Below are 20,648 nucleotides of genomic sequence, written 5' to 3'. Positions count from 1 at the left end.
TTAAATTGAATAATTTTCATTGTACAGACTGAGTAAAATGTTTTTATTTTGTCTCCTCTCGACACTTTTTTATAGGGCACCTATGATATGTGTTTTAGAAATACCTGTTAAACTTTGGTTTGAATGAAGAATGTCTCTCAATCCACCTATATTTCTCAAACAAAGTGAAGAAAATAATTCAAAATTTGTGGAAACAAAACAGTCACAAACTACTTCCATAGCTTCAGAAGATCCCCTTAAAAACTTAAATTTAGCATCTCAAGAAGTTCTTCAAAAAGCTCAGCAAAGTGGGAGATCAAAATGTCTCAAATGTGGTGGTTCCAGAATGTTCTACTGCTATACATGTTATGTCCCAGTTGAAAATGTACCTATTGAACAGATTCCACTTGTGAAGGTGAGTAAGAAATTTAATTGTTTGAAAGTAAGAAAATAGATTTTTAAAAGACATCTCATACATACCTATTTTAATTTAATTGATAAAGGAAGTATATTTATGGAAAATTTAGTCCTACAGACTACTAAACCACTTTGTTTTTCTTGTCTCTGGGTCTGAAATGGTGTTTTTAATGAAGCCAATTTTTCATTAATAATTATAATTTCTTTGCAACATAGGAAAAATTGTGTGATATAAACATATGAATACTAAAAAAAAAGTTTATAGACACCCTGAAGGAGCTGCAAAAACTCAGGTCTTTGTACTGCTCCTTGAGAAAATATTATTCTAGTAGAACTAGTCAATTTTTACCTAGACTTTTATGACTTAATCTTATACATGGGGATGGAGCAGATTTCATTGACCAAAAGGAAAATAAAATTTAAAAACTAAGACTTATTCCCTGGGCTATGTTATCATTAGACTGATTTTAAGCCCAATTTAAAAGGTCATTCGAATTGATTGCTAACATCCCAAACTTTAGGAATAAATCAATTAATGTATAAAATTTGACTACTGTTTATTACGACTTCAGAGAGAGTAAACCCTACACATGGGCTCATTAGAACTTGCCAGTTAAAAAAATAAAATAAAAAAATAAAAAATAATAAGTTGTAGCTGTATTTTTAAATATTTGTTGTGATGATTTTAAAGTTCATTTAAATTTGAAGAAAAGTTCTTTGACACTCATATTTTATTTGAATTTCAATTTAGCCTATATCTTCTTGACCAGTCCATGGCGTCCTCAGCATCTAAAATCACACATATAAGCTAATGGAAAGTTTATTAGCCAAGAATAAGGAAGTGTGGAATTTAATATAAGCTTCACAGTTTGCTCAGAAAAACCAAGAACTTGAGAGTAATAATTATTTTCAAGTTGCCCATTATCTTACAGGAATGTTACATTTTGAAGTATGGTTTTTGAAGTATACATAGAATTATTCTATCTTACAATTATCTCATTATTTTGACTGTAGCACTGGATTCAAGAATTTAATATATGTTAAAACTTATTAGATTGTACACTTTAAATATGTATAGTTAAAAACATAAGAAAAATAGTTTTGTCCTCCAGGGTAAAAGTGTGCCCAGGGTAAATTCCTAGAATCCTATTTATTTAATGTGGAATGGGAACTTGAAGATTGTGGGAAATACCAAATAAAACAAAAGGTCATTTAAAAGCTGAAGTCAAGAACACATCTCCAGAGGGTTTCTTATATATAGTACGGTAGATGACTTGGCATTTTTTTCATGATCATGGCTGAATGCAGTACTTATATAAGCATTATAACAAGAGCTAAACCAAAAAATGCCGAAGCGAAATAAGAAAGTGTAATTTAGAAATCCAAGAGAATATTATTTTTGCATAGAGACATGTTAGTCTGTAACAAATAATGAAACTTTAAGGGAAATACTTAGGCAACAGGGGTCCCAATCCCCAGACCCAGACCAGTACAGTCCTAAGGAACCAGGCTGTACAAGAGGTGAGCTGCCAGAGAGCAAGTGAAGCCTTCAACTGTATTTACAGCCACTCCCCATGATTTACGCTACCACCTGAGCTCTGCCTCCTGTCAGATCGGCGGCAGCATTAGATTCTCATAGGAGCATGAACCCTGTTGTGAACTGCATATTTATGGGACCTAGATTGCAGGCTGTTTATGAGAATCTAATGCCTGATGATCTGTCAGCGTCTCCCATCACCCCCAGATGGGACCATCTAGTTGCAAGAAAACAAGCTCAGGGCTCCTGCTGATTTTACATTATGGTGAGTTGTGTAATTATTTCATTATTTATTATAATGTAAGAATAATAGAAATAAAGTATACAATAAGTGTAATGTGCTTGAATCATACTCTTCCCCAACCCTGGTCTGTGGAAAAATTGTTTTCCATGAAACCAGTCCTTCTTCCCAGAAAGACTGGGGACTGCTTTTTAGGCAAGATGATTTTAAAGAGAGTTTTGTGATATAAAGATTATACCTCTTAGACTTATTGTTACTATTTTTTAAATTGATAATTATTTAATTTGTGCTGTTGAAAATGTGATGCCAAAAATCATGATGTTTACTACAAAGGATAACAGTTTTGACCTGAAAGTATATATAAGGAACAGAATTTCAACTTGAATTTTAGATCTGAAGCTTTTTGCTCAAACTTACATTTCCTTTTAAAATAGCATAAGAGGCCAGGTGCAGTGGCTCACTTGTAATCTCAGCACTTTGGGAGGCCGAGGCAGGTGGATCACTTGAGGTCAAGAGTTCAAGACCAGCTTGGCCAACATGGTGAAAAACCATCTCTACTTAAAAAAAATACAATTAGCTGGGCATGGTGGCAGGCGCCTGTAATTCCAGCTACTTGGGAGGCTGAGGCAGAATTGCTTAACCAGGAGACAGAAGTTGCAGTGAGCTGAGATTGCACCACTGCACTCTAGCCTGGGTGGCAGAGTGAGACTCCATCTCAAAATAAATAAATAAAAATAAAATTAAGTAGGCAAACCTAGAGTTTATAGGAATTATAAAAATGTCCATGGCACACATACTGAAATGCAATAACTTAAATGAAAATGACATTGGAGCTTTGCTGTAAGAGAAGATTCTGTGTTAAATGAGTTGAAAATAATTGTCCTAATACATGATTAACAATTCCAAGGAAGAAATTTGAGTTTGCTTTGTAACAATCACCATTCTTAATATTCTGGTTGAGAAAAGTATAACTTTTAAACCATATGCATATGTATAGGAATTTATTGTGAGCTTCCTATGTAGCTTTAGAGACCCTTTGTATTAACATAAAAATTAGAATGTTTATATTTGTTTTTTTATTTGTCCCTTTTTTTACCTTTAGCTTCCATTGAAGATTGACATCATTAAACATCCAAATGAAACAGATGGCAAAAGTACTGCTATACATGCAAAACTCTTAGCACCTGAATTTGTAAACATTTACACATATCCTTGTATTCCAGAATATGAAGAAAAGGACCACGAAGTAGGCAACTTATTTTTTATAACTCTTCACATTGGATATAAAAATGAATTTTAACCTCCATTGCCTTTCTGAACTTACTCAAACATAATTTAATATTTTTCTTCATAAGCTAGCATTATGCTCAGGTAGCATTAGACAATATACAGTATATTTCATTGATATCTTCAAAGGTCACATGATTCTAGACTGCTATGCTTTTTGAGTCTCTCTGCATTTTATAGCTTTTCTGCCTTATGTCTTTAGGTTTTTACTCTTTGCCAATATTAATGTGCCTGCTTTTACTTTTTCTCCTCTCCTCCTGTCTCTGCTACACATAGATGATCTAATTTGATGCAAACTGGGAAACCAGATTACAAGTGTTGTTGGAATTTCTCTAAAAGAAGAAAACTGAGTTAGGATGTTCAGGAATCCTCCTAAATTAAGAGCTTTAATGCATAGCCTTTATAACATTTCTTTTGGCTGCTTAGAGGCCTTCCTTGCTCATTTTTAGATTCTTAATTGGTTTTCACTTAGTTGCAATTGTCACATTGGTGAGATGGGTCTTCTTGCTGAAAAGCAATTTTGCAATATGTCTCAAAAAATTAGGCCTTGAGTACTGAAAGAAGCATGTAAAAGCCTTTTGGTCTCTTGGAGGCCATTTGTTGGTGTGGCTGATCTAGAAACAAAATTAAAAATTCATTCATTCATTTGTTCCAGGAAGAACTTGGTAAATTTTTACTTTCCTATTTATCTCTCTCTATATGTATTTTTTTGATTGAGTTTATATAGAAAATTATGTTTGTAAGTAATATTTAAGTTTTGGATCTAGGAAAATGCTTCCTTCTCTGGTCAGCTAGAGTCCATTTATGTTGATTAGAAAATGTAGTGCTAGGTTCTGTAAGGAGATGTGATATGCTTAAAATCTAAGAAAATTCAGAAGCGCTGGACTTTGCTAACTGATTATAGGGGGAAATATAGACATGTATTATGCATATTTTTAAACTTTCACAACTTTGAAATTTATAAAATTCAGGTTTTTTGCTTTTTGACAGAGTCTTGCTCTGTTGTTCCCAAGTTGGAGTGCAGTGGCACGATCATAGCTCGCTTCAGCTTTAAACTTCTGGGCCCAAGCAGTCCACCTACCCCAGCCTCCAGAGTAGCTGAGGCCACAGGCATATGCCACTACTCCCAGCTAAGATTTTTATTCTTTGTAGAGACTGGTCTCACTATGTTGTCCAGGCTGGTCTCGAACTCCTGGGGCTCAAGTGATCCTTCCACCTTGGCCTCCCAAAGTACTGGGATTACAGGCATGACCCACTGTGCCTGCCCAAGATTTTTTTGTTTTTTAATTTTATTTTATTATGATTTTGTTTTTATCTTTTTATTTTAAAAATTTTTATGCTCATTGAATAAAATTTGGGAAATAGAGAAACATATGGGGATAAAATTCCCTTGATTCTACCAACATTTATTCACTTAACAAATATTTACTTGGTGCGTGCTTCGTGCCAAGAGCTGTTCAGACATTGGAGGCTCTAACAATATCAATCTCAGTAAAATTGTGCTGAAAGAAAAGAGCTATCGTAATTCATAAAATTTTCCTGGAAGGTTAGTTTTTTTCATTTAATTTTTCACTGTAATAAATATACTTAGATATTGTGCATGTGTGTGTTTAGGATTATTTTATTATGTTACCATAATGAAATCATTTGGCAAAAGGGTATGAATATTTTAAGACTCTTGTTTTAAATTGTTAAATTGCTTTCATGAAGAGTTATGCTATTTAATCCTGACCTCAAACCACTGTTTCTTCACCAGCATTCACTGTCATTTGTTTTATCTTTGCTTATGATATAGATGAAAATGGCACTTAATGACTGAAGAGTTTCAGTGGTTGTTTTACAAAGTATCATGTACTTTGCTTTTTATCTTATTAAAAAATTATATAATTTAGTCTTCTTATTTCAAGTATGATTAACTTGGCCTCTGTCAGTCGGTGAATAACATATTTTGAAATAATACTTTTAATTAGTATATTATGATTATAAATTACTAGGAGAGAGCTAGAACTTTACCATACATATTAAAGAGGCATATGCAATAGAACCAACCTACTGCTTGTTTCTCAAATATTCAACGTTTTTCTTAAAATTTTATTTTATTTTTTATTTATTTTTTTTTTTTTGAGACGGAGTTTCGCTCTTGTTACCCAGGCTGGAGTGCAATGGCACGATCTCGGCTCACCGCAACCTCCGCCTCCTGGGTTCAGGCAATTCTCCTGCCTCAGCCTCCTGAGTAGCTGGGATTACAGGCACACGCCAACATGCCCAGCTAATTTTTTGTAGTTTTAGTAGAGACGGGGTTTCACCATGTTGACCAGGATGGTCTTGATCTCTTGACCTTGTGATCCACCCGCCTCGGCCTCCCAAAGTGCTGGGATTACAGGCTTGAGCCACCGTGCCCGGCCTTAAAATTTTAAATCAATCAAAATTTCTATATTTTGAAGATCATAATAGCACACTGCTAACCCAGTTTTATTTGTTTTAGGTTGCTCTCGTTTTTCCTGGACCTCAGTCTATCTCAATAAAAGATATTTCTTTTCATCTGCAAAAAAGGATTCAAAATAATGTTAGAGGCAAAAATGATGACCCTGACAAGCCATCTTTTAAACGCAAAAGAGCTGAAGAACGTGAGTTCTGTGATTTGAATGACAGCAAGTGCAAAGGCGCAACACTGAAAAAAATTGTATTTATAGATAGCACCTGGAACCAAACAAACAAAATAATCACTGATGAGCGACTTCAAGGTAAAAAAAAATGTTTTTTGGACTGCTCTTCCCTCAGACTTATTTTGAAAAACAGACAATATGAAAGAAGAGTTGGATTTAATACCTATACATTTAGCCACATTTGCTTTATTTCTCTTTCTCTTTATTACGTATATGAGTATGTATTTATATATTCTATATTTTTTTTGTTTTTTTGGTTGACCAATTGGAAGTTGACCAATCAGGCTTTGTAAAACTTCACCCTTAAATATTAAGTGTACATTTCTATTTTTTTTTATTTTTTTGAGACAGTCTCACTCTGTTGCCCAGGATGGAGTGAAATGGTGCGATCTTGGCTCACTGCAACCTCCTCCTCCTGGGTTCAAGCGATCCTCCCACCTCAGCCTCTCATTTAGCTGGGATTATAGGTGCCCGCCATCATGCCTGCCTAAATTTTGTGTTTTTAGTACAGACGGGGTTTCACCACATTGGCTAGGCTGGTCTCAAACTCCCAACTTCAGGTTCTCCTTCTGCCTTGGCCTCCCAAAGTGCTGGAATTACAGGCATGAGCGACGACGTCTGGCCTAAGTGTACATTATCTAAGAATAAGAATATTCTTCTATATTAATAAAGAAATGACTTCTCTGTTATAAACACCCTAATGGTGAACACATTTACCAAGAAGTTATATCTTCTCTTTGGTTTTTTGTTTTTTGCCTTACAGTTTTTGTTTTATTTTGTTTTTTTGAGACAGAGTCTTGCTCTGTCACCCAGGCTGGAGTGTAGTGGTCCAATCTTGGTTCACTGCAACCTCTGCCTCCTGGGTACAGGCAATTCTCCTGCCTCAGCCTCGCTAGTAGCTGGGATTACAGGCACACACCACCATGACCGACTTAAGTTTTTTGTATTTTTAGTAGAGACAGGGTCTCACCATATTGGCCATGGTGGTCTCAAACTCCTGACCTCAGGTGATCTGCCCTCCCTGGCCTCCCAAAGTGCTGGGATTATAGGCATGGGCCATGGTGCCTGGCCTGCCTTACAGTTTTTAAAAATAACTTTATTAAGGAATAATTAATATATAATAAACTACACATATTTAGAGAGTATAAAAGTTTTCTCATTTGTGTACAGCCATGAGACCATCACTACAAGTAAGAAAATGAACCTATCCATCCCCTGCCAAAGTTTCCATCTGCCATTTTATGATCTTTCACATCCAGCTTTCCTCACAGCACTCTCCAACCCCATCTCTAATCTATCAATTGTCTCTATCTAATCATTTTAGATTAGATGCATTTTCTGGAATATTACATAAGTTGAATCATACAGTATGTATTCTTTTCCTTTTTCAGTTTGGCTTTCTCACACAAAATAAATAACTTGACACTCATTTTTCTTGTAGCGTGTATCAATAGGTCATACATTTATTTCCAACTAGTATTTTGTTGTATGGGTATGCTACAATTAGTGTTACCTATTTATCTGTTGATGGATATTTGTACTGGTTGTTCCTCATTTTCTGCTGTTTCAAATAAAGTTGCTATGATACTTGTGTTAAAAAAAAAAGTATGTTCTCCTGTATAATAAATACAGTACCATTATTATTCCTAAGAAAATTAATGAAAATTCCATCATATCATCTAATATACTGTCCATATTCAAATTTCCCTAACTGACCCCAAAATACTTCTTGTAGCTTCCCCCCTACAGCATTTAAACTTATCACAGTTTATTTGGTTATTATGTATATTTAGTCTCTTATTTAGAGCAGTCTTGTTTTTGTTTTTCATGACTTAGACTTTTGTGAAGAGTACAGGTCAATTGTCTGAATGTTTCATTGTGATTCATTTCAGTCTAAATATGTTGGCTAGGACACTTACAGGTAAGGATAAATCCAGGGTTGTCTATGTCTAGTTTATATCTATTGTTTTGGTATAATTATTAATAGCATGTCATTGCACTCTCAGAAATGAACCTTTTAGCTGATAAATTGTATGGTTAACCAATTCATAGGTGAATTCATACTTTATTGTTGCATCAAATTAGGAGGCATATAATGCAAGTTGTTGTTCTATTATTTGTGATAATTTTCATTACTTGATTAAAGTGGTGATTGCCAGTTCTCTCTTTTATTAAGGTTTATTTTTTCTTTTTGTAAGTAGTAGTAATCTATGGGTGATGTTTTCAGACTATGGACTGTTTCCAAAAACTTTTCACCAAGTAGTTTTAGTATTCATTGATGATCCCTGCGTGAATTGAATAATTACATTGAGAATTGAAAAATGGTGAAATTTTAATTACACGATTTCTTCTACATTTGTTAGCCAGTATTCTTATGTAAAGAAGAGCTTTTCCTTTTTCTCTTGTTCTTTATTTCTCTCTCTCCTACCTCTTTTTGAGATCACTATGAACTTATGGATTTTTTTCTCTAATTCATTATGTTATAATCTATTATAGCATATTGATGCTCATCTTTTTGATACAATCTTTTTGATGCTCGAGTTCTCTCAAATTTTGTCGGTGGAAACCCTTCAAGTACTTCATGGCATGGCCTCCTTTGTCCTTTTGGTACAACAGACAAGTTGATTTGTACTTTTTTTCTGCCTCAGACCTGGAATCAATTGTTTTTCTAAGAAGCTGTAGTTGCTTTTAATAGGAAATGGTATTAGAAACTAAGATCTGGTAAATTCATTACTATTGGGATGTCATTCCTTCAGTGGATAGACCCAAGAAAAATACATAGTTATGCATCATGAGTTCACACAGATAGTTTTAATTCATATTTAACATTATAAGGATTTTTATTTATTTTAGAGTGAAAAGCTTGGTTCCTAATAACAGTCGTTTAAAAGAGTTACTTTACTTGCCTATGTATGATTAGAAGGCAAGAAAGCTATTCAGTCGATATTAGGCAATTGCCAAAACAGTTTTAAATTGGGAGAGCTTCTCTCAGGCTAGTGTTAAAAATGTGCATTATCTAGAAAGAACATTTTGACACTTTTTGGAGTCTGGTGTTCATTAATACCAAGCTGAAGTGAGTGACAACACTAGATTTAACTAGCTTAATTTATATAGTTTATGCATCTGACATCTTCATACATGTTAGTAAGGTTGCTTTGACAGTCTAATTGTGTGTTCTTTGTGTTGTATGTGTGTGGGAGAGAGGGAAGGGCAGGTACTAAGGAGCAGAAGATCTGAAAGAAATTTTGTTGCCAGTGTTTAATAGAAAGACAAACTCCTGAGCCCTAGGGCTGTGCTCTTTGAAAGAGAAAGGGAACACCGCCTGCCACATTCCCATGGATGTTTACAGCAGCAGGTTACTCGCCAGTTTGAAGATATTTCTGAGCGATTTTTCTTTATTGTTACCTTATATGGTAATTGAAAAGATCAAATAAAAAAAATAAGTAAAAACCCTTAACATAACTATAAAAGGAATTATGTGGTATTATTCAAAATCTCATTTCAGAGTGTTCACATTTGGCTTGCCTAAAATCAGATTTGTACAAAAGATTTTTGTTATTCCTTCTCAAGTCACATAGGAAGTATCATATATTTTAGTTCTATGACAGATCAAAAATTTTTAAAGGGGCTTCTTAATCTTTAAAATTATAAAAGAAACATTTCTAGAGGGAAGTTTTCTGCATGGCCTACTTCAACCCCTGTCCTTTGTAGCTCTTTATTGCACCACAGGAAATAATTAGGGCTCTACACTTATTTGTAACCTCTGTATATGTAAAATACTAATTTCTAAATAAACCAAGTTACTTCCATAAGAAACAGTCCATGTTTGTTATAAATTTTTGGCTTTAGGCTTTAAAACTTTTTGTCATTTCATGGGATTAAGCTGAACAAACTAAGTTAAACCTCAATTAAACCCTCAGGTATATTGGAAATAATCTTTCCATTATCTTACTATGAATACTGAGGTTAAGAATCCCCTTAACAATGTAAAACCGGACTGTTTTGCCAAATTTTTACAGAGAAATAGTTCTGTATGTTCTACCAATGTCAAAATAAAGCACTTGAAGTTAGAGTGCCTAATTTAATCATAAAAGGTAAACCTAAACCTGCAAGTGAAGAATTATGTAACATTCTTAAAGATTTACCATAGGAAGCCTTGGCAGAAAGTAGAGGGACACATTGTTTCTTTTTGTTGGGCTGGAGTCCAAATTATTTAAACATCATTACGCTGTAATTTGTTTTAAAAAATTAACCAGCTCTTTCCCTTCATTTTGACTATATATTGATACAACTTTTAAAGTGATAACTTTGTTCACATTATAAGCATTGCCTAAACTACACTCACTGTGTCAGTGAGTACTGTGTCATATACTACCTTATTCAATCCTCACATCAAATGTATGAGGTAAAGGATGTCATCCTCACTTTGCAATTGAAGAAATTGAGGCAGCACTTTTGGAAGGAAAAGCAATTTGTAATTATCTACTTTAAGTTTCTCCTGCTAAAATATTTTACTAGTTTGGAACCAGGTGTAGTGGCTTATTCCTGTAATCCCAGCACTCCAGGAGATGACGGCGGGATTATCACTTGAATGCAGAAGTTCTAGACCAGCCTAGACAACATAGCAAGACCTACATCTCAACAAAAAATAATTAGCCAGGGGTGGTAGTGTGCACCTGTAGTCTCAAGTACTTGAGAGACTGAGGCAGGAGAATTGCTTGAGCCCAGGTGTTCAAGGATGCAGTGAGCTATGATCATGCCACTATACTCCAGCCTGGGTAAGAGAGCAAAATGCCACCTCAAAAAAATGTTCACATTTTTACTATAATTTTATTATAAAGTTACTAATTGTTAGAAATACTAGGATATAAAAAATCTTTTTGCATTCAAGAAACTGAAATATTTAATGTGTTCTAGAATGCGTACATATATGAGGCCGGTAGAAAAGACTGGGGAAATTCAAATTATAAATGTCTTATTTTATTTAGCATATCTGGGAATTTGTTCTTTTATCCATAGGTGCTGTGGCATCATTAAAGAATTTTAAGCTTGTCATTGATATGATTAGATTGAATTTAAAGTCTAATGGAAAGAATTAGGCTGGGATGTGACTTCCAGCTCTAATTCTTTCACTAAATAAGCAAAGAGGTTTTGTTTGTTTGTTTTTCACTGTTTTATATTCTTAAATTGTGATACATATGAAAGAATACACACACATGCACTCACACACATATATATGTAACATTGTTATAAAACATATATAATGAATTATTAAGAGCTCATGCATCAAGATAGTATTTCTAACTTCCTTTTATTCATGTTCTTCTCCCTTGTGCCATTCTTCTCCTTCCCCTGACAGTTAATTATTTTCCTGGATTATGCTTTTATAATTACAGTATTACATATATCTGTTTTCATAAACTATGTATTATTTAGTTTTGCTTTATTTTGACCTATATGTTGTTTTCTTGTGACTCGCTTTCTAAAGTCATATTTTGTTTCTCAGATTTATCTATATTGTCATATCACTGTAGCTATATTTTATTCAATTTCACTGCTGAATAATATCTGTGAGTATACTACAATTTATCTAGTTTCCTGCTAATGAAACACTTTGGTTATTTCTAGTTTTTGCTATTACAAATAATGTACTACTCACATTCTTGTGCAAGTATAAGCTCCTCTAGGAAACATACCGAGGTGTCACATTGCTGAGTTGTTGAGTATGAGAATATTCACCTTTACAAGATAATGCCAAATTGTTTTTCAAAGTGTATATACAAAGGAATATTTCCATCATTAGTGTATAAGAGCTCCAACGATCCATAATCTCTCCTACCTTGGTATTATCAAATGTCTGATTTTTGCCAATCTGGTATGTATAAAATGGTGTCTCAATGTCATCTTCATTTACTTTTCTCTAATTCCTAATTGGATTGAGAATTACATTATTTGTTTATTTGGCCATATACAGGTCCTATTCTGTGAAATATCTATGCCCATTTTTTTTAGTGCTTTATCTTAATTGATGTGTAGAAATTATTTATATATTCTAGAATATAGATAATATTGTAAAATACCTTCTTGCAGTTTGTGGTTCATCTTTTTAATCTCTTTCTTTTGAGGAAAAAAATTCTTAGTGTGGAATTTATCAATATGTCTTTATCTTGTTTGAATATTTCTCTTCTCCAAGATACTATATGGCTAATAATTTGCTTTAGATTTTTTGTATTTTCTGTGTAAGTAATGTCAATTGCATTTATTTTCATTTCTTATGCATCTAATTAATTTGTTGTTCTTTATTACTATGTTAAATAAGACCTCTAATGCAATATTTAATTGAAGCCCCGTAGAGGTCATCCATCTCATGTTTCGATCTGATAATCTATGTCTTTTAAATAGCAACTTTAGTTTATTTACATTTGCTGTGAGTATTGATATAATTGGATCTACTTTCTACCATCTTAATTTTTTGTTTGTCCTTTTTTATAATTTTTGTTTCTTTTGATTGAGTGAGCTTTTTTCTTATTCTATTTTGTTCTTTTAGAGAATTGCACACATAACCTAAAAAGTTCAAAGCCAGACATGTTAAACGTCTCCTTTTTTACATTATATGGACTTCATATGCTGAAGCTTCATTCAGCCTCTTCCTGGTACACATTATTATTGTTAATATCATTATTTCTGTTCTGTTCTTTATTGTCAGTCTACAAATTAGATATTATTATTATTTTTGTTTTATACAGGCAACAGTTATCTGAATTTGCATAGATGTTTACCATTTTCTTTACTCAGTGTGTTATCCAATACATCCTTTAGGAATTCCTTTAATTTGGTCTCTTGTTGGCATATGTTCAGTTTTCATTTGTTTATTAATGTCTGTCACTTTTTTCTTGATACGTTGTTCTGCTGGGTTCATGATTTTAGGTTGCCAGTTTTGTTTTTTGTTGTTTTTGTTTTTTCTTTTTTCTTTTTTTTTTTGACACTTGAAAGATATTATTCTAGTGTCTTCAGTATACTGTTGTGGCCAATGGGAAGTCTTTGGTCATTCTAATTACCTTTTCTTTGTATATGATCCATCCCTTCTCCATGGCTTCTTTTAAAATCTTCTCTTTATCTTTGATGTTTTGCAGTTACATAAGTATGTAATAGATCTAGGCACTGATTTGTTTGTATTTATACTGCTTGAGACACATTATGTTTTATGTATTTGTGGCTTTGCATAGTTGAAAACAGTTTCTAGAAAAGTCATAGGCATTATCTATTTAACTGCTCTCTCTCTCTCTCTCTCTCTCTCTCTTTCATTTTCTTTGTTCTCTTTTCCCCAAACTCTTTTTAGTTATTTAATCCTCCTTATCTCTTAATATCTTTGCATTTCTTTTATTATTTATTTATTCTACATTTCTGGGGTAGCTTTTGAGAAAAAGTGAGATGTGACAGTGGGCAATCATTAATGACTTAGAAGTTCCAGTTGGTCATTGGGCCAATTTTGATGCTACCTTCTCTCTTTTATTTCTCAGTTTAAAATAAAATTTGCAAAAACAAACAAAAAGGGGGCAAATAAATATAGTATGAGTCCAATTACTGGCCAACGGAGCTAAAAGCATTCTGGATTTGTATGATGACAGCTGAGTTATAACGGATGAGAGTACTGTTCTGTGATTGCATTAATTATTCCCCTTTTAAATGTGCAAGAGCAAGGCATTCTACCTGACTATGATATTGAGGCTCTGCAGCATACATGTAACAGAGCTAAAACAAACAAAAGACACCATAGCTTTAGAATACTCTGTTCATAAAGATAGCCTGAAAGTGATAATCAAGAAGTAAACTTTAACCAGTATTAAGGACCATTAAGCTGCCTATCTCTCTCAGTTAATGATATTTTAAAGGTCAGTTTAGGCCAGGTACTATAGCTCACACCTATAATCCCAACACTTTGAGAGGCCAAGGCGGGAGTATCATTTGAGCCCAGGATTTTGAGACCAGCTTGGGCAACATAGCAAGACACTATCTTTAAAGAAAAGAAAAATACAAAATCTTAGCTGGATATGGTGGTGTGCGGATGTAGTCCCAGCTACTTGTGAGGCTGAGACAGGAGGATCACTTGAGTCCAGAAGTTTGAGGTAACTGTGGGATGTGATCACGCTGCTGCGATCTAGCCTGGGTGACAGAGCAAGACCCCATCTCTAAACAAACAAAAATATTAGTTTGTCAAGGAAATGAAACCCTTCTGAAAATTGGTGAATGTACTCCTGTCAGAGATTCAGATTTTTAAAGATGCTGGTACATAGAAGATAAGACATGAATATCTTAAATGTTAACTACTTTTAATTCATTGGTCTAAGACTCAGTGTTAACTGTCATGTATAAGATTTTATTCTTTGTTTTATGTTGCTTCTGTATATACCTTAAGGTGTTTAAGAAAATATCTTATTTCAAGCTGGTTTTGAAGGAAGTTATCTGTAGTCTTTAAAAAAAAAGTGTTAGAATAATTAAGAGAAATCATTATTATTGTGCCAGGCCTGTGGTTAAGAAGAAATATTTATATTTTTTCTTTCTTTCTTTCTTTTTTTTTGACAGGGTTATTACAAGTTGAGTTGAAAACAAGAAAAACTTGCTTTTGGCGCCATCAAAAAGGAAAGCCAGATACTTTCCTTTCTACAATTGAAGCCATTTACTACTTTCTGGTAGACTACCATACTGATATATTAAAAGAGAAATACAGAGGGCAATATGACAATCTTTTATTTTTCTATTCTTTTATGTACCAGTTGATAAAGAATGCCAAATGCTCTGGAGATAAGGAGACAGGAAAACTTATACATTAGTTTTTAACAAGCCACTTATGTCCTTTTATTTTGCTAAAATTAATAAACTTATATTTCTGCTTTGTTTTCTCTTAAGAAATAATTATATATAATGCCTGTAAGACCATTTGAAAAAATTAGAGTCTCTCATGTATTACTTTATATTTCTTAAAAGGAAGGAAATTGTATCTAGGGGAATTTTTCAGAGATTCTTTTGACTGAAAAGCTTATTTCAGGAGTTATTTGCTCAGTGAAACCTCAGTTTCATTACTACATTTTAATATAGTGTGTTTTGTCTCTGTTAGACATAACATATTCAATTAGATCTAATTAGCTCTTTATTTCAACATCTTTATATCTTTTCACCTGTACTCATGACCACCTTTAGAGGTAAATGGGGTTACAGTCTACTGGCTGAAAAATAGGTCATAAGTGATTTTTCTTGAGGTTAGTAGCAAACATAGGCAGAACTAGAATTAGAGTTCCAATATGTAGGACTGTTTCTTTAAGTCCTAAGGTTGTTAAAAGCAGAGACTCTGGAGCTAGATTACCTGAATTTAAATCTCAGCCTTTCTACTTATCAGCCATGTCAGTTTCTTCCATTTGTACAAAGCAGGCAATACTGAGCAGCTACCTTATAGGATTAACTGGAAATTAACTGAGTTAATATCGAAGGGGCTTTTAGCAGTACCTTAAATATAATAAGTGTTATATATATGTTTGCTCTTTCTATTTTATTTGGAATTGTGAACTAATAATAATTGAAGCCTGGCTGCTAGTGGCCATCTCTGCTGCCAGGTCAAAAGAGCCTGCCTTAGAATGAAGTCGGCAATGGAAAGCAGAGTGGAGAAAGAAAAAGAGAGACTGAGTCCTGATGACATCATTTACTCACCTAGACCTAGCTGCTTGTGAATAGAGCCCTACTGTGCTGAGTAGCTTCTGTCTACTCTTTTCTATTCTGCTCTCTGCTCTATGAGGTAGGTTCCCTTGCTCTCTTGCTTTTGGTTGGGTTCAACAAAATGGGAAGTACCAGTGGGAGATTAGATGTAGAGGAAAATGAAATGATGTACTTTATTTTCCTCTCCTTTCCTGCCCTGTCATAATCAGTTGGCTTATCAGGAATCCTATCCCTTCTGTTCCCAAGCAGTTATCCCAATTACCTCACTAGGTTTAGTTCCTGCTCCCTCACTTTACCCCTTTTCACTTATGGCTGGTAATAGCTTACAGTTATTGATAGCCCCAGGGTAGTTCACAACCACTTGTTGCTTTCCCTAAACCCTGCTTGGACATTTGTAAATACTGCACTTGTTTTATTACACTCTTCTCAAATGTTCCCATTTGAAGTTGCCTTCTATTTCATTTTGGTACTCTGATAAATTCACCTGTTTGGGTGAAATAATATCACATTTCCTGAAGTATATACAGTGGGACACATCATGCTTTATGGGGGAAAATAGCTCTTGGTGAAATTAATTTGCTGTACATTAGTTTGTTTCCCTTCTAGGGATTCAGAAGGCAACCCATATTAAAGGTTCTGGAAAGTCCTGAAATAAACATTTTGAACTTTTTTTAAGCTGATAGATCTTAAACTTACTTGAATGTGTAGCAACTATTAACATTCCGTGGAAATAGGACATTTGGAATATTGTAATTAAGAGCAATTCCTATTAATATACATGTGGCAACTGAGAATTAAAGAGGTAAGTAAATTGTTGATAGATCATACTCCTAGTTGGTAGCAGAGCCTATTCTGGAATCTGGAACTTCTGATTTGGTTTGGTTCAGTAAGGTCACCATTATATTATGCTATTCATAAAAAGGACTGTGGATTATATAAGGTTTGAACATTATTAGTCTTATAGTCTTAGCCAAATAAATTAACTGGCTTGCTTATTCAGCAGTTATTTTACAAGAATGGAATTAAAATAGTTTTTTAGTTGTTGTTTTTGTTTTTTATGTTTAGAACTTGGCCCTGAGAATACAGGAAGGCTTGAATTGATTTAAGCAGGGCCAAAGTTGGATTTCTCTGGGCTGTTATTTGGACTTCCCTGAGCCAAAATCTATTGCATTTAACTGGCTTTACAAACCAACTAAATGTAACAGTTCAGAGGGAAAAGAAAAAAAAAAGTGAGAGACAGAATAATTCTATCACTCATTTGCCCCCATCTTTCAGCTGGCACAAGAAAGATGACCCACATAGTTGGTAAGAGCCTAATTTACAGCTAAGGCTAGATAAAATCTCAGGTTCTTTTCAAAAGAAGATAATAATGCCACTTAGAACAATGAACTGACTATACTTGTCTGGTTTTTCTTTGGTGTGATAGATTTAATAATGGCCCTAATTCCCTAATTCTTTATTCTTCCCTGTAATCATGGTCATTTTTCAGGTTCCTTTGAATTACTCCCCCCACTGTGATTCTGGGTCATAGGCATCCAGAGATTTAGTGCATTTTTACTTACTCTGTGTTTCTGCTGTCAACATAGAATATGCTTGGCTGAGTTAGCCTGCTGGAGGATGAGACATCCATGGAGCAGAGCAAGGTTTCCCTGGTCACCCTCACTGAATCCTGTCTAGATTGGCTGATGGCCAACCAAACCCAAGATATGTGGAGGATTCCAGCCAAGATCAGCAGAGCCATCTAACTGACACCTACCTGATTCCAAATATATGAGCAAGGAATGTCTATTATGCCACCAAAGTTTTATAGCTATTTATTGTGGCTATAGAGATCTCATTTTTGGATGCATTATCAGATACAGCTTCTTCAAGTACCTAGAATATTCTCAGTCTTGTGTTTCTTGGGCTCTTGACCACTTGCTTTGCCTTAGGTATCACCTCACATAGTAACAGATTACCAGCAGGCTTGTATGATTCCTCTGCTTGAGATCAACTAGCCATATGTTCAGAATCTCTGGCTTATACCAACACTTCTGGACTTTAAAAACTCCATGCCACAATGACTTAAAAGGGCTAGGTGAAGCCCTTTCTTCCTCACTCTTATCAGCCTGGATTGTACCTTTTTTTTTTTTTTTGAGACGGAGTTTCGCTCCTGTTACCCAAGCTGGAGTGCAATGGCCCGATCTCGGCTCACCGCAACCTCCGCCTCCTGGGTTCAGGCAATTCTCCTGCCTCAGCCTCCTGAGTAGTTGGGATTACAGGCACGCGCCACCATGCCCAGCTAATTTTTTGTATTTTTATTAGAGACGGGGTTTCACCATGTTGACCAGGATGGTCTCGATCTCTCGACCTCATGATCCACCCGCCTCGGCCTCCCAAAGCGCTGGGATTACAGGCGTGAGCCACCACGTCCAGCTGGATTGTACCTTTAATAAAGTAGTGGATATATTTCCTTTAGGCTCTCTTCTAGGGAAGTCAGATGTTTTAGTCTGGGTTTATTTAGAAAAGCAGCACTGTTACAAGTGTTAATGAATAAAGAAGTTTAATAAAGAAATTTAAAAGTTTACCCCAATGTGAGAATTACTGGGGTAATAAAGGTCTGGAAGGCTACAGTAAAAGAGATTTAGAGAAGTAGTGACTAACTAGGTCAGCCCAAGATTCTCAAAGTGCTCGTGACTTCGTTTGTAGAAACATGTATATCTTAAGCATATGAAGGTTCTCATTCCTCTCATCTTTCTAGGAGCCCTTTCATCCTGAAAGTCCCCTAAATCCCTTCAGAAGTCTTAAAAAGGGTAAATGGCTATACCTTTTATTTGATCTTTTCTTTGAGGCCATAATAATGGCAGCTCTTTGGTTTGGTCTTTGTATTAGGCTGTGTTTGATGATCACATTTTATTTGATAAGAAACAATTTTGTTTTCTAGTTCTGCATATCCTAGGTTATATATTTTGTTTCAGTTCCATTTGCCTTAATTTTGAGCTTTTCTGTTTCTTACATTTCTTATTTTGAAAAAATAAACTGACTGTTATTAAGTATAATAGGTAAGGTACCTAAGAGTCTCAAAATACTACCAAATGCCATGAATGCATTAGGTATACTTTTTTGTCTTCCATGTTACTGGAAGCATTAATTAGAGCAAATTTTTATCTCCAAATACTGACAGTTAAAAGACCCTAGTGAGGCCGGGCGCAGTGGCTCACGCCTGTAATCCCAGCACTTTGAGAGGCTGACATGGGTGGATCACGAGGTCAGGAATTCAAGACCAGACTGGCCAACATGATGAAACCCTGTCTCTGCAACAACAGCAACAACAACAAAAAAATACAAAAAGTAGCTGAGCATGGTGGCTCATGCCTATAATCCCAGATACTTGGGAGGCCAAGGTAGAAGAATTGCTTGAACTGGGACCCGGGAGGCAGAGGTTGCAGTGAGCCAAGATCGTGCCACTACACTCCAGCTTGGGCTACAGAGTGAGACTCCATCTCAAAAAAGAAAAAAAAAAAAGACCCTAGTGAAAAGTTTAGCCAAACACATATTGACCCTACATTGAAGGCCATCAGCCAAAAATCACCACCCATATATAAGAGCCAGACATCACTAGACACTTGGTGAATCCTTCAAATAAAAAGGAGGGGAGAAAATCCAAAGGAAATAGAGAATAATAATGGCAACAAAAAACAACTATCTTCAAAATAAGAGAGAATATATTGTATTCACAAAACAAGAATAGGAGAGTGTGAAAAAGACCAAACAATAAAAAAGAGATCCCAGAAATTTTTAAATAATTGCTGAAATAAAAATTAAATATATGGTATAAATAAAATTTTTTTGAAAAACATGGTGTTAAGGTTTTACTCTGAGTGATGAGATAGAAAGCAATCAAGATTTAAGCAAAGGAGTGACAAGATTTGACTTATATTTTTAAAGGATTATTTTGGCTTCTTGGTGAAAAATAGACTGCAAGAGAGTAAGAAAATAGGAAGATCAATTGGAGTGCTATTTGGTAGTCCATTTGAGAGACAATATTTGCCTGCACAGGGGTTGTGATCATGGAAGAGTGATACAGAATGACAAGATCCTGCATATGTTTTGAAGGTAGTGCCAGTATTTGCAAATAGGTTAGATACTGTGGTAGACATGAAAATGTGCTGCCTAGATCCCCCTTCCAGGAAGGACTTGCTTATTAGCTGCAGGGAGTGTGGAAAACAGCAATCCTTCAGCTATCAGCACTTGATCAGCAACAGCTATAGAAAAAACTTCACCTGAGGTGACCCTTGCCCTAGATCTCAGGGCTGAACTTAGTGGAGATGTAAGGTCTTGCTGTTTCAGCCTCATTTATTACACTGTCAGGCAAAACCTGCCCCAGAGCTCCCTCTATTGGAACTTGATTTCTTCTGCCCAATCCTGCTTTCTCCCCTTCCCCTGTCAGGTGACACTTTCTAATAAACATCTTACACCCCATACTCCATCTCAGCATTTCTCTTTAGAGGACTCAACCTGTGGTAGTTGTTAGCAGGAGTTATCTGAGCTGCCATTGAGGATCCCATCACATGTGGCACATGGAACAAATAAACCCATGGCTCAAGGTGGTAACTTTTATTAGTGGTAAAAGGAGATTTACCCATGGAAGAGAATGTGCCAGTGAGTGCAAATATCAGGTATTTGAGACGCATGAAGGAAATAGTAGATTTAAGAATAACAGAATTGAATGACCAAGTGCCACTAATGCTCTATAGAAAGAGGGCTTCTTTGGTTGCATATAAAGCTCATCTAGGATTTAATAGTCCAAGTAGCCAAACTAGTGACACTTTCT

The 20,648-nt window shown here is 34.9% G+C and overlaps 2 protein-coding genes across 7 annotated transcripts in view; one reads left to right on the top strand and one right to left on the bottom strand.

Annotated features, from left to right (window-relative positions):
• Nucleotides 1–20,648, top strand: part of DTWD1 (DTW domain containing 1) — a 28,739-nt gene that overhangs the window by 3,530 nt on the left and 4,561 nt on the right. For 4 of the 6 annotated variants that reach the window (XM_037745009.1, XM_037745012.1, XM_037745018.1 and 1 more), the window contains 4 exons: nt 76–394; nt 3,277–3,420; nt 5,947–6,205; nt 14,711–15,045. In XM_037745009.1, the coding sequence (XP_037600937.1) occupies nt 131–394; nt 3,277–3,420; nt 5,947–6,205; nt 14,711–14,958 (915 nt within the window). In that variant the 5' untranslated portion in view covers nt 76–130 and the 3' untranslated portion in view covers nt 14,959–15,045. Of the gene's footprint in view, nt 1–75; nt 395–3,276; nt 3,421–5,946; nt 6,206–14,710; nt 18,036–20,648 lie in introns of those variants that run through there. The other 2 variants (XM_037745026.1, XR_005203114.1) reach the window with 2 other exon arrangements.
• FAM227B (family with sequence similarity 227 member B) overlaps nt 1–20,648 on the bottom strand; it is a 273,911-nt gene that overhangs the window by 252,803 nt on the left and 460 nt on the right. The window lies entirely within an intron of this gene.

This window comes from Cebus imitator, unplaced genomic scaffold (genome assembly GCF_001604975.1).
Source record: "Cebus imitator isolate Cc_AM_T3 unplaced genomic scaffold, Cebus_imitator-1.0 Scaffold9, whole genome shotgun sequence".
In the NCBI taxonomy this organism is placed as follows: Eukaryota; Metazoa; Chordata; class Mammalia; order Primates; family Cebidae; genus Cebus; species Cebus imitator.
This window is presented reverse-complemented; position numbering and strand designations above follow the sequence as displayed.